At 34.0% G+C, this 14,122-nt stretch overlaps 1 protein-coding gene and 1 long non-coding RNA gene across 13 annotated transcripts in view; one reads left to right on the top strand and one right to left on the bottom strand.

Moving 5' to 3' along the window:
• Nucleotides 1-14,122, top strand: part of LOC118203570 (uncharacterized) — a 133,669-nt gene that overhangs the window by 66,705 nt on the left and 52,842 nt on the right. The window lies entirely within an intron of this gene.
• The window catches only part of LOC118203569 (phosphatidylinositol-3,5-bisphosphate 3-phosphatase MTMR14-like), a 143,603-nt gene that overhangs the window by 59,113 nt on the left and 70,368 nt on the right, over nucleotides 1-14,122 (bottom strand). For 6 of the 7 annotated variants that reach the window (XR_015044414.1, XR_015044415.1, XM_085827700.1 and 3 more), the window contains one exon: nucleotides 2,161-2,276. The exons of the other annotated variant lie outside the window; for it this stretch is intronic. Coding sequence is in view for 4 of the 6 variants with exons in the window: in XM_085827700.1 (XP_085683826.1) it covers nucleotides 2,161-2,276 (116 nt within the window). In the remaining 2 variants the exon portion in view is untranslated. The remainder of the gene's footprint in view (nucleotides 1-2,160; nucleotides 2,277-14,122) is intronic. 7 annotated transcript variants of the gene reach the window in all.

Here is a 14,122-nt window from a genome sequence, read left to right on the forward strand (position 1 = left end):
CTTTCACGGATGTTTGACGTATGATAGTATGATAACGGGTTTTAGGTTCTCTCCACATCAAATAATACTATCGCTTTCTAGACTAAACCTGGACTCATCCGTAAAGAGAACCCGCCCTCCATTGATCAGGCGTCCAATGGACATGTTGTCGTGCCCACTGGAAACGATCCCTCCTATGGCGTGACGTGAGCGGCACACAAATGGCTGGTCGCCTCGCATACAGACCACCTTCGTGAAGCCATCTACGCACAGTTGACGTTGACACAAACCTTCTGGTGGCTGCAGCAAGGGAGGATCTAAGAAGAGTCGGGGTAGCGGTTCTATTCCTGCGTGCACATAATGTCAAATATCGGTCATCGGCGCTCGTCGTAGCAGTTTGCCGTCCTTGGCTGAACCTCCTAGATGCCGAATCTGTGGTTTGAAATTGCCTCCAAAGTCTATGAACCACAGAAGGACTCTTTGACTTTGTCCTGCCTCTAGTCTCCCAATGGCTCTTCATACCAGTTCTGAAGGCAAATGATGCCTGGAGGTCATAGTTACGAATTGGCTATCTCAGATTTCTGATGTCACTGTCACAGTGAAATATGTAGGCTTGCTCTCAAACATGGACTTTTATGCTCCTCGCAGATGACGTATTCCGAAAGCGGCGCCACTAATTTGCATATCGCAGTTTTACTCAGCTACACTTGGCACCATATTCAAATTTTACACAGTTTGGCTTATTTTTGAGGAAGTTATCGGTATTTTTGTGATTTTTCCTTAATTTATGATAACCAGTGTTTTAACAAAGGCCACAGGCTATCTCTAGTAAATAAAAACAGCAAATCCGTTCTAGGATGAGATTTTATCAAAAGTGCTTTTTGAATAGCTAGTAAAACCTTATTTAAATAACTGCTATACAACAGTCAACTTTATGATTCGACAGGTTATGAATATTTGCTCACGCCAAACTAGGAAAGAAATCGCAGAGTAGTACAGCTTCTAGGAAAGTGCCACAAACAAAGATTTATACACATCATTCAACGATCTCATTTCTTTGCATGGACCCCGAAATCTAAGTATAGAATAAGTATGCTCAGAAAGTTTATGATTTTCGGATGTTTTGTTGCTGTCGTGTCCATGTATTTCATGGAAGAATGGTTGTCAGGGCCACAAGGAGGTTGGATTTCTACTTCCACGCCAATTTTGAGGGGGAGGGGTGCGAAGTCTTCCATCCCTCTCCTCTACCACCAAACCACACGAGAGGTCTTCGTATGTTTTCTCAGCCTAATTTAGTGTTTGCAGTTTTCTAACTTAATGAATATAGAAAAGGTTTACCAATTTTTTAAAAACACTTGGATATTTTAAATTGACAAAAAGATGTAAAATATAAGGGATTTTCGGTAATATGCTTATTTATAAAAATTACAGCTTATAGATCCAAGTTTAGTTTGTTAGTTTCATTACATTTCCCGCAATTATTTCAAAGGAAAATTTTGAAATATGTTAAGATGAAGATTTAAAATGTATCTCGAAAATATCTATGCTTCTAAAATTTCACATAAGAAATTAATTTCAGTATATAAAGAATATTTTATACCCAATAACAACCTAGCGGCTAAGAATAAAACATTTGTAACATTTTTGTTAGTACGAGATTTCAATTTCAGTTCTCACACGTTTCACTTTTTCTGAAAACAGCAATTTTAGAAATTTCGCTGCAAAAGATTTAGTTTATTACCTTTCATTGATTCAATAAATTAGATTAACACGAAATGATTAAAGAATAAAACCACGATAAGATATTACAGTTACAATCAACGTTTACATATATTAAAGTTTTTGAAATGATTAATATTACGTACTACATTGAATCAACAATTCTGACAGTAGTAAATGTTGTTTACGAGAAAAGTAACAAGAGTTTCAGGGATAATTTCGGAATGTTGGTAAGCGGGAAATTCAGTCTTTGTTATAGAAAATAACTTTTACAAAACATTTGTTAATGGAATATATAACTCAAAGTAAATTAAATTCTATATTATGCTAATTCCATATACATTTAAATACTACTGATAATATAAAAAATTTTGAACTGCATTTGTGTTGGGATAATTTAAGTAACCTTCACATAGCTTAAATACAGCAATTTTATAACTTATTAAAATTTGTTTACACTACCTCATTAGGAACACGTGGGTTATAACGTTGGTTTGCAGCGATCCGGAAGAGACATTCGACCTCCGCTTCAGATACGGCCTCTTTGGTACCAGAACTTGCCATTTCAACCACCTCAACTAAATAAAAATTAAAGCCAATGTAAAAAAAAAAAAAAAAAAAAAAACACTAAAGCATCTAAGCCAACTGCTTAAATAAGTTACCTAAGCGGTATGCTTGAAGCGTTCGACTTCGAGATACAGTGTGCAACTAACCAATAAGATTTTATATGCAAATTTTGTATCTTGTTCTATTTTTTACTTAGATAATATTTGCTTTTAGAACTAGTCCTAACATTCGTTCGAAATTTTTCTTCCATACCAAGCCATTTTTACCAACATAATTTTAATCATTTCATTGATTTTCTAATTCAGTGTCTGTATCACTGTCTATTGATGAATTATCATTGCTGTTGTGTTCTTCATCTATTAATTCTTCCTCCTCTTCTCTAAATGTTTTATCATCTGTTGAAGTGGTTTTTAGCATATTTCTTAACCTTTTCCATTTCTTTATCATAACTTAAATGCCGCGCCGTGCTGACTAACTAAGAAAGTGAGGGTGAAAAATCTGAGAGACGCGAGAAGGCGCGCGGGTGTCACATACCTAAACGGTACAATTCCTTGAAAAGTATTCGAAGAATCACTCCTCGGATTTCCTAGCTTTATTAATGTGACCTTGAATTCAGCTACAAAAGGTTTCGTCTATTTCCAGGAAAGGGGTTTTGAGATAAGGGACAAAGAATATGCCCCCCCCCGGGTATGAGATACCCGGCGCGCGTGCCCCCCCTCCCGATTAAAATGTATTTCACAGTTATAAACTAAACCATGTCTAAATGTTATTATTGCATTTAGTGACAAGTTCTGGAATTTTTCTTCATAAAAACCTCATGTAGTTCGGTAGGAAATACAAATTACCTAATTGGTAATCGGATACTTCAAATGAATGTCTTGAAATGGAATTAATTTCGTAGAAAATATTAATTCGTTTAAATAGAAATTCATGTAAGTTTATCTACAGTTGAGTCATAGCAAATGACATTTTAAGATCACATATGATTGTTGCACTGCATCTGCATTTTAACTGCAAAGTGAAAGTTTCAAACTAAAAATACGTCTTCTTTTTTGTGAGAATAAAAAGGCTTTAAAACTTTCCTTGGTTACTTATTTCTTCTGCTGTTCTGTCTCCTTTTATACTAATACATAAACGCATACAAAGGCTGCTCATACACATTTTAGATAATTTTCATTGCATTTACAGAAATACTTTACCTAAAAGTTTTGTGTTTTAAATGTTCTATTTGACAATTCTTATTCTTCACTATCTTTCTACACCGTAATTTACAATACAATTAAGACTTTCCAAAGTCTAAGGAAGGTTGTAGGTCAACGCTTGGACAATTCGCTTTTTTAATCCAAAAGAGCAAAAATCCATGGATGATGCAGCAGAAGATTGAATAGGGATGAGTGAAGCAGGCCTTAATACCCGTTTCTTGTTCTAATTTATCCAGGAAATTAACAGTGGATTTTGACGAATGGCTGTTTGCGTTGTCTTGATGAAGTTTTATTGACTGATGTCACCGTGGGTAAAGAGATGGATTTTCATATTTGAAAGTTAGGTATAAAATATGTTCCTGATAATATGTGGAGTTGATCTTAATATTTTTCCCCCACCCTCTCTATTTTAATTTGACGTTGTATGAAAAATCAGCAACAATCATAAATCCCTTTGAAAACCTCTCTTTAGATTTTTTAAACATGTTTTAAGATACTTTTCTTTTCTTTTATGATAATAAATGGATCTATTTTTATTGCAGTAATTTAAATGCACCAAAGATTCATTTACTGTAACACCATTTTTCCATTTTTGCCCAGATAAATGTTGTTCTTATAAAAAATTTTTCGATCGACCATATGTCGTGAAGAAAGACGATGCACATTATGTTTTTTCGCATTTCTAAGATTCAAATCAGCATTAATCACTCTGCAGTTGAAACTGAGCACTGCAGTCCTTTGATTTGGCAGATTCTCATTCTTTATCTGGATATGTATTTGGGACAATTTTTCTGCTTGAAGTCGAATTTGTTGTTTGTTTCCTTTCTTGTTGACAATATTATTTACCGTAGCCTTAGATATCGAAAAACCATGGCTTTCACAGTGTTTTGTAGTACTAATACAAATTACTAAATACGAATAATTTTCTTTGGAAAGCGCGCAAACGCAGCTTTGCATTCTTCTGCTTCTTTAAAAGCGCCGTTTTGCATAAAAAAACAGAATTGTCAAGTAGCAGACGATAATTTATATTTTCAAAAATATAGTTTTACATTTAAAAATAACATCTTCAAGCGCAAGTTATTTTTTATAGTAAAGCAAAATCGTCTGAAAAATGTGCAAACAGCCTTTGTATCATCTGTATAGATACAAGTAATGATAAATACTAGAATTTGACTAGAATTTGCATATTTTTACTTAACGATCGTATTAAAACTTGCAATACTTAGCAACATAATTATATTTTCATGTTTTTATCAAATAGTGTCAACACCTAGTCAGAATTATCGATCACTCATAAAAACATCATGCTATTATTAAAAAAAATTAATAAATTGAAACTAAAATATAAAAAAGTAATTGATAAATAATTTAAAGCAACAGTTTGGTTCAATAAACTGTGTTCATGCCACAACGTTTACAACAAAAATAGAGAAAATATCTAAATCATACCGCGCCATTCTCTAAGCCATTTCTGAACACAATTTATGAAAAATAGGAAAATTTGTAGAATAATCGTCGTACCTCAAAGTAGATGATATAAATTAAAAAAGTCGAGATGATAATCCAACAAAGCAGTAAGAATGGTGGCTTTGCAAATGCGGTCAAGAGCAAGAGACTGACGTTAATTACGAAGGGGATGGTGTTGTGTGTATTTAATTACGGCAAAGCACACTAGGGCTATCTGCCTAAGGGGAGGGATGCCTTCGTGGAGGACTTTCTAAGGGAAACTGGCTCGTATACACGTTACACATGGGGAAAACCACGAAAACACCCATGCAGCCAGCCCGTTCGCGGGATTCGAACCTCAGACCGAACTACCAGTGTTCAGCGACTTTACCGCCGCTCGGCCGCTGGTGGGCTAAATTACGAAGGGGAAAGTAAACGGCTGTGTCAGGGATCATAAGAGGAGATATATTTTAGAAGAAAAGTGGTTTTAGGTCTCATTCAGTATATCAGTAATAAAAACTTGAATGGAGCTGTTCTTCACTGTAAGTCAGTAATGGGTAGAAGGATGCACATGATATCAGAATGGAGACAAATTACATAGTATACGAAAAGTTTTGAAGTGCTCTTTTATGTTTTATTAAACAGCTTAATAATATAAATATGCACTTTTTTGGTTTATTAATAAATAAATAATTAATATTAATAAATCGATTTATTCATAAATTATAATAAATTAATAAATACGCTTTTTAATAAAATAGTACATAAACATATCAGTAATAAAGTAATTATAACTATTTTTAGTACTAGTAATAGATTAGTAAATATCCATATCATTAATGTAATTAATGAAAGGCATTTGAAACCAAAATAGGATTTGCATTAGTAAATTATAGTTAAGAATAATGGCCCCCATTGTTCTGATTATTATTGGAATAATTTAAAGATTAAATCCGATAGTATCTTAAGATGGTTTTGCAGTTGGAAAAACAAGAATATAACTCATTTTCATTCACCTTTCTTTTCTTTATGAATGACGAATATCTGTTTTCCATACACGTGATCAAATAGGGAGTAAGTGTTTAATCCATAAGATAATAAATATTGATTAACACTTCCTATAACTACTTCTAATTAAAGCTTCCTAAGAGAAACTCCCTTAATTTTGACTCGCAGCTCTTAAGTTTAGACTAGGATATGAGCATAGAATCTACCTTTAAACAATGGGATTTTTTTTAAAAACACTGTGGCATGACAATGCCTAGTAATAATAGTTTTAGCGTCACTAAGAATCATTTTCTGGATACCCATACTGATTTTTTTTCCAAGAGATATTAAAAGTTGCAATTGACGAGTATGAGCAATGCATAATACATACATATATAACGTAAGCATACCATAAAGAAAATGAACCCCAACAAAAGCTGATCGACTGCTATTGAACTCTAAAGAAGGGTTTATCAGAGGGAAAATGACAATTAAAATCAATTAAAATTCCATGGATTGGAATATTTGAATATGAATTAGCTGAATATTTAAGAAAAATATTATGACTGCGAGAATAGAAAAAACAATTTTTTGAATATTCGCTTTTTTATAGAATGCAGATGAATTCATTTTTACTCAATAAAAATCAAAATTTAGTAGCTGATTAATCTGTCCTGTATCGAGCACCTTAGTTCAGTGATCCGTATTAATGTGCCCCCGTTTTTTTAAAAATTTAAATGCTTCAATAATAATTAGAAAAGGACATAATATATCTTCTTACCCTTAAAGTCTTCAATAAAAAAAACTGCATTTTCAGCTATAACCAGGTGAAATAATTCTCTAAATATAATTCAAAGCATAAAAAATAAGGTACATAAACGGCTTGGAAATGGAACTAGCATTGAGATTCTCTTTATGATTAAATTGCACTTAATTATACTTTATAAACGACATGTAAATATAATTTAATGTATATGTGTGGATGTGTGCGTGTGGCTTACTAGCAGCTGAGCGGTTGAACTCTGGCAGGTCGTTCCGGGATTCGAATCCCGGTTAACCGGATGGCTGTATTGGTGTTTTGGTGGTTTTCCCTACGTGTAACGTGCGTAACAGTCAGTTTTGATTAGAAAGTTTTCCGTGAGGCACCCTTACCCTTAGGCAAATAGCCGTCGAATGCTTTGCTATAATCAAACAAACCAGACCAAACAATAGATATATAAATAAGTAGCTTAAAAAACTGCTATATTTTATGTATACTTATAAAGCAGTATTTAAATATATATAATGATTAAAAGAAAGGAGAAGTCGGATCTTAACTGAGTGTATATAATGTAATCCCTATAAAGGCCCTAACAATTCTTTCTCACTTAAAGTCCCTGCTAAAAATGCCCCATAGAAACCAGTAAAACTTTTTATGGGTACCCATAAGATTTTATGGGTTTCTATTGACTTTTACTGGTTTCTGTTGGTCTCTGTGGCTTTTTTTTACTGGTTTCAAAATGACCCATACAAACCAGTAAAACTTTCTACTGGTACCTATAGAATTTTTGATGGTCTCTACTGACTTTTACTGGTTTCTATTGATCTCTGTGGGTTTTTCTTACTGGTATCAATTGACACCCATACAACCAACATCAATGGCAGAACTTTGTACTGGTTTATATAGGTTTATATTGACTTTTACTGGTTTTCTTACTGGTATCAATATAATAATAAATCTTTTGTTGGTTTATATGGGTTTATGCTATTTTTTTATCTGACGCTAATAGACCTCTTGAAAAGTATAAAATTAACAGAATGAAAATATGATCTCTTTAAGACCATCAGAGTAACCTGGAAACGCAGGTGGTCGTTTTAGAGAGGGTTTTTACTAAATATGCTTATTTATTTGATTTAATTTTTTTTTGCGGAAACAATAACAGTAATCATATACACCACACACAACGAGGTCTCTCTAAGGCGACCAGCCGCAAATAAAAATTCATCGTTGCAAGTGGTCGCTTTAGAGAGGTGATTCTCAGTACCAATATATACTCACGTTCTCAGAGATACGTTTATCTTTTAGAGGTGGTCGTCTTAGGGAGATTGCATTTACGGAATGAATCTCTCTAAGGCGACCAGACACACTTGCAGAATTTTCTTTGTGAATGGTCGCCTTACAGAGGGAATATTCAATACCAAAGTATACTTATGTTTTCAGAAATACTGGTTTCTTTCAGAGGCGGTCGTCTTAGGGAGGTGGTTTTTGCTACGAGTTGGTTCTCTGAATACACACACATAAGAACTTACATTTCTACTATTACAAATAAACACCGGTATCAACCAACATCTCTTTAACACGAACAAGTTCATTCACAATCGCAAAACTTTTCTCCCTGTTAATACTGACGGGAGGAAAAAAATTCCCCTCCCTCCCCCACTCTCAGAAGTTTCCCAAACAAGCAATATGGCGCCGCGCTAGTTATTGTTGTGCGATGGTGGTGTTATTTTCTTCGTGGTTGTAGTAATGCAACATATTATTTACTAGGATTTACTGTATTACAAATTTTACTATGTTTTACTGTTTAGAAATTAGTAATAAATAATAAAATACCAGCACTGACTATGAATATACAACTAAAGCCATGCACGTGTAATCCTGTCTAATGTTTGAGAGAACGTTGCTGATAACTGACTAGTTGTGAAATGGAGATTCTGTGTGTGAAATTGATTTTCCATCTTTACTTTTAACCTGAAAAACAATGTGCTTAAAGACTGAAAAGTGATAATTTCAGACTTGATAATTTGGTTCAATGTGCAGATGCAGAAATATAGTTTTTGCATTCTACTGAAACTGTATTTTGGAAAATTTATTTTTTTGATTACCATTTAGAAATACTTTTTTAAAGCTTGTTCGTGTAGATGCTTCATCATTTGAATATTATGTACTAATAAATTTGAGCATACCTTACTTAAAAATGATCTTGCATGATTCAATTTTTCAACTAATGTGATGTGGCCGAGCAAAAAGAATGTTTTTTTATGTTTTAAAAAATGTACTAATTATATTTCGCGAGCAAAAAAGCTAAGTTTTATTAATGAAATAAACATTGAAATATTTAATGTGTTTATTACTTATTGAATGAGGTAGACAAGACATACAAGCTTAAGGAATCTTTTTTTTTCCACTACTAAAATTATGTGAAAATTTAGATGATCATAGTAGCTTACATTGTTTTTTCTTTTTTGTCTATTTTTCTTTACAAGTATGAGACTAGAACCACATTTTTACATTAAATATTTTGTGCTATTTTGTTAAAACACATATAATCATTTTTATGCATACTTTAATTTTCATTATTATTAGTTTGATGAAGAAAATTTCAAATGTGTTTTTTATAAATTGCTTTTGAAATAGAAATAGATTTGTGAATAAGATTTATGTAATATTAAATGTACTAGTCTTGGGAGTATAAAAAGTGAATTATTTATTTGAAAAAAATTACATTAAGTTGAAACCTCATATAGTGGTTATTTTCTTAAATGACCACCTCTGATAATGGCACATTTGTCAGGACAATAATTAAATGACAGGACTTAAAAATCATTCATAGTTTTGTCAGGCTACAGGAAACTGGCATTATCTCGAATTGTGGAGTTGATTGTTTTAGGAACGTTTTGCTGTATAATCAATTGACTTCGGTGTAGTAATTTTTACGTGGGTATGAATTTTGCAGAAGTAATTGAAAGTTTTAACGAGACATTTAAAACCAAAGCTCTTTGGATCATGAGTCTTATAAGGGCACTGTTATAGCATTGCTTTCAAATATAGTTAGAGTAATATTTAAACATTATTTTCGGAAGCACTTCCTCAGGGAATCCGGTTGTTCTCTGCGGATGAAAACCCATATAAATAAATCTTCTGTACAGCCTTATACAAATGCAGTTAAAATTACTGTCATTACAATTAAGCGAATATAGCCACCTTTGTTTACAAAAAGTTATTATCCCTAAAGGCACAGCTTTAGTATAGCCCACCTGGAATTTTAAACAAAAAAAATATCACCAAGAGCGGCGATAAATGATATGATCTGGTAACCCATACTATTCGCCAAACGCAATGTAAACAAGAGGATGGAATTACGGTTACAGCTAATTTAGTAGTCAGTTACATTTATTCAATTTCAATACAAATTACCGACACATCCGTTTACTCAAAGTTTAATGCACGTGCCCTGTATTCTTACTTTTCCGGTATAGATTTCTCTTAAAATTTGTCTCACGCTGCGTTGCAGGAGGAAATACAACATTTTAAATTAGAATTCTACTAAAATTAATATCTAAATACACAATTCGTAACATTGTTATTGGCGATTGTTTAACGCTCAGATACCGTGAATACTATTTTGTATATATATTTTTGGCTACTTGAGGTGATATTTTTGCGTTTAGTTATTGCTTGCTCTAAAACTGCTGTTAGTGATGTTGTAATTAAATATCAGGAGATTATAAAGGAAAATTTAAGGTGGGAGTTTTCAAACAAGCGTAAAATTTTGGGAACAGATATTTTATGTATGAATTGACAATAGAGTATGAACTTTTTAGAAGATTTTTGATGGATTGTCGATTATTGAAGGATAACGTTTTCTGTGAAAAATGTAAGATACCATGCTGATTAGTTAGTCAGAAAAAGTCATCAAATGGTAGTATTTGCAAGAAATGTACGGCTGAGAAATCAATTAGGCTAGGATCTTGATTCGCCTGTAGTAAGCTCAATTTTTCTAGAATTTTTTTTTTTTTTTTCCCCCAACGCGAATCAATGGAGTTGCTTATGCGCGAATTTCTGCAATTCTCCGATTTCTTTTAAGTGAAAGAAGATTTCTTAGTATATGAGCAATGCAGAGTTTATTCAATTTCTGATTTTTAAGTAAAAAGAGATCGCTATATACATGGGCTAAGCCAAAGCGCTGCGCAATACCGAGGTTGTGCACGTGCCTAGTTTGTGCAATTCTAGGATGTTTTTTTAAGTGAAAATAGATCGATGTGTACATGGGCAGAGCCAATGTAGTGCGCAATGCCGAGGTTGTGCGCGATGCCTAGTTTGTGCAATTCTAGGATGTTTTTTAAGTGGAAATAGATCGATGTGTACATGGGCAGAGCCAATGTAGTGCGCAATGCCGAGGTTGTGCGCGGTGTCTAGTTTGTGCAGTTCTAGAATATTTTTTAAGTGAAAATAGATCGATGTGTACATGGGCAGAGCCAATGTAGTGCGCAATGCCGAGGTTGTGCGCGTTGCCTAGTTTGCGCAATTCTAGGATGTTTTTTAAGTGAAAATAGATCGATGTGTACATGGGCAAAGCCGATGTAGTGCGCAATGCCGAGGTTGTGCGCGGTGCCTAGTTTGTGCAATTCTAGGATGTTTTTTAAGTGAAAATAGATCGATGTGTACATGGGCAAAGCCAATGTAGTGCACAATGCCGAGGTTGTGCGCGGTGCCTAGTTTTTGCAATTCTAGGATTTTTTTTAAGTAAAAATAGATCGATGTGTACATGGGCACAGACAATGTAGTGCGCAATGCCGAGGTTGTGCGCGGTGCCTAGTTTGTGCAATTCTAGGATGTTTTTTTAAGTGAAAATAGATCGATGTGTACATGGGCACAGCCAATGTAGTGTGCAATGCCGAGGTTGTGCGCGGTGCTTAGTTTGCGCAATTCTAGGATTTTTTTAAGTGAAAATAGATTGATGTGTACATGGGCAAAGCTAATGTAGTGCGCGGTGCCTAGTTTGTGCAGTTCTAGGATGTTTTTTTAAGTGAAAATAGATCGATGTGTACATGGGCAAAGCCAATGTAGTGCACAATGCCTAGGTTGTGCGCGGTGCCTAGTTTGTGCAATTCTAGGATGTTTTTTTTAAGTGAAAATCGATCGATGTTTACATGGGCAGAGCACTACAGACCAGGCTTCCGGCCTCAGGTATAACCAATCGGAATAGTGCCTGACCTGTACATGGGCAAAGCCAATGTAGTGCGCAATGCCGAGGTTGTGCGCGGTGCCTAGTTTGTGCAATTCTAGGATGTTTTTTTAAGTGAAAATAGATCGATGTTTACATGGGCAGAGCACTACAGACCAGGCTTCCGGTTTCAGGTATAACCAATCGGAATAGTGCATGACCTGTAGAAATTATCTACTATCTACTTCCGCCACTGCCAGGGCGAGCCCCGCAAACCAGCGGCATTTATTGAGTCTAAGTCAGAAGTTACCGATTCACAGTAATGGTTGTTACAATGGCACCTTTGCAGACGTTGTCTGCTACATGAAAAGATGTAAGTGCTGTACTGAGCTGAGTATTATTCATACGCGCGTGTAATTACAATTGCTCTGATTGTGTAATGTTCCATCGGCAGTAATGGGTTAAGAGCACTGCATGAAATTTAGTACATTGAGTTAGTAAGGTGTCCGGACTTCACTACAAATCGTTACTGGTGAACTTGGCTTAATCTATGCTGCGTATCTGTCCGTGTCACATACTAAAGACATACTGTACATACATACATACATAGCATGATGATATACATAGCATGAAGATTACATACATAGCATGAAGATTATACATAGCACTAAAAATTACACATAGCATTAAAAAAATATACATAGCATCAAACATTATTACTGTTTTGCTCAATGAACAAATTATATAACTTACTATCCGCACAGATATTGTACTCATTAGTAGCTGTGCACACAGAATATTATAAACATTAAATAGGTCCTAGCAGCCACACGTTATTTACATATTACATAATATATGCGTTTCATAATATGCGCTTACATAATATATAGGATTATAAGATAAACAATTAAATACTCGAATGCAGAACATTGCAAATTTGAATAGGTAAGTAAATGAATGATACTGAGATACATTAATAACGATTAATAGTGAGTAACTAAAGAATAGTATTTAATACTAAAGCTCATAAGTGCATAACAAATTTCGCAAATAGTACTATAAGTTTCAAAATTTCTTAATTTAATGCAAAACATACAGCTGTGTTTCAGGAATTTTGTGCGGAAATCGAAATGATGCAACTATCTTATAACTATTAATACTAAGTAAGCGCATGATAAATTCTAGATTAGATATGCTTGCTTAGTAGGTTACACGATTTGCAATAAGGCATAATTACATAGCAGTAAAATAATAAAGAATATAGGGAAGTGCTATGGCTGACATGACTTAGTGCGCATTTTGATTACATGACACTTCTTGGTAATATGCAATAAAAACATAAGAGATAAAAATGGCAACATACTGAGATGAATGAGTACTAAGAATGAAGTTTCTGAGTAGAGTAAGCAAAGCACAGAATACCATGGTACAATGATTAAACAAGCATGAAATTTTGTACAACTGGCAACACATATTATTGATACGCATACAGGATCTTGCTTACATTACTTATGGCAATGCTTAAATATACATAATATAATACAATCTTAAGATAATTTGCTTATGAAACATACTTATAAGAGTGTCAGTTCATTACTTAATGCTAATGGGAATCCACTTACATATATATACGTTGGATTATGTATTTACTACATTCAGTTTCAGTGGAAGGCATAAGATTACGATTATAATGATTAAATTAATATATTAGACACGTTAATGTGTTGACAACATATACTGTAGTTACAAAATTCAGATTAAAATGAAAGCATATGATATCAATTATAATAATTAAGTTAATACTATAAACACATCGAGGATGATTATTACAGTCAAGTAAAAGACACATAAAGTGTAGTATTTAAGGTAATACGTTAAATGCATCTAACGAATAGGATAAGAGTATGATGAAAATAATATGGACATAACAGTAGCAAACAGATATTACTTATCTGGTAGCAGGGTTATGCGCTAGGAGGTATTAGGTGACAAATGAAAAGTGTACCCTGCAGAACTTGATGATCTTGTGAAGCTTAAAGCACGCACCCCTCCGTTCTAGTAGCACTTTTGTCCATTCCCTCCAATATCTATCTGAAGGAGGACGCATGTGGTGCGCTTCTGTCAATCTGCATGTAAATGCATAATGGTTTGTGCGCGGTGCCTAGTTTGCGCAATTCTAGGATTTTTTTTAAGTGAAAATAGATCGATGTGTACATGGGCAAAGCCAATGTAGTGCGCTATGCCGAGGTTGTGCGCGGTGCCTAGTTTGTGCAATTCTAGGATTTTTTTTAAAGG

This window comes from Stegodyphus dumicola, chromosome 12 (genome assembly GCF_044657685.1).
Source record: "Stegodyphus dumicola isolate Sdum_Otavi_A_Nest chromosome 12, ASM4465768v1".
Taxonomy (NCBI): Eukaryota; Metazoa; Arthropoda; class Arachnida; order Araneae; family Eresidae; genus Stegodyphus; species Stegodyphus dumicola.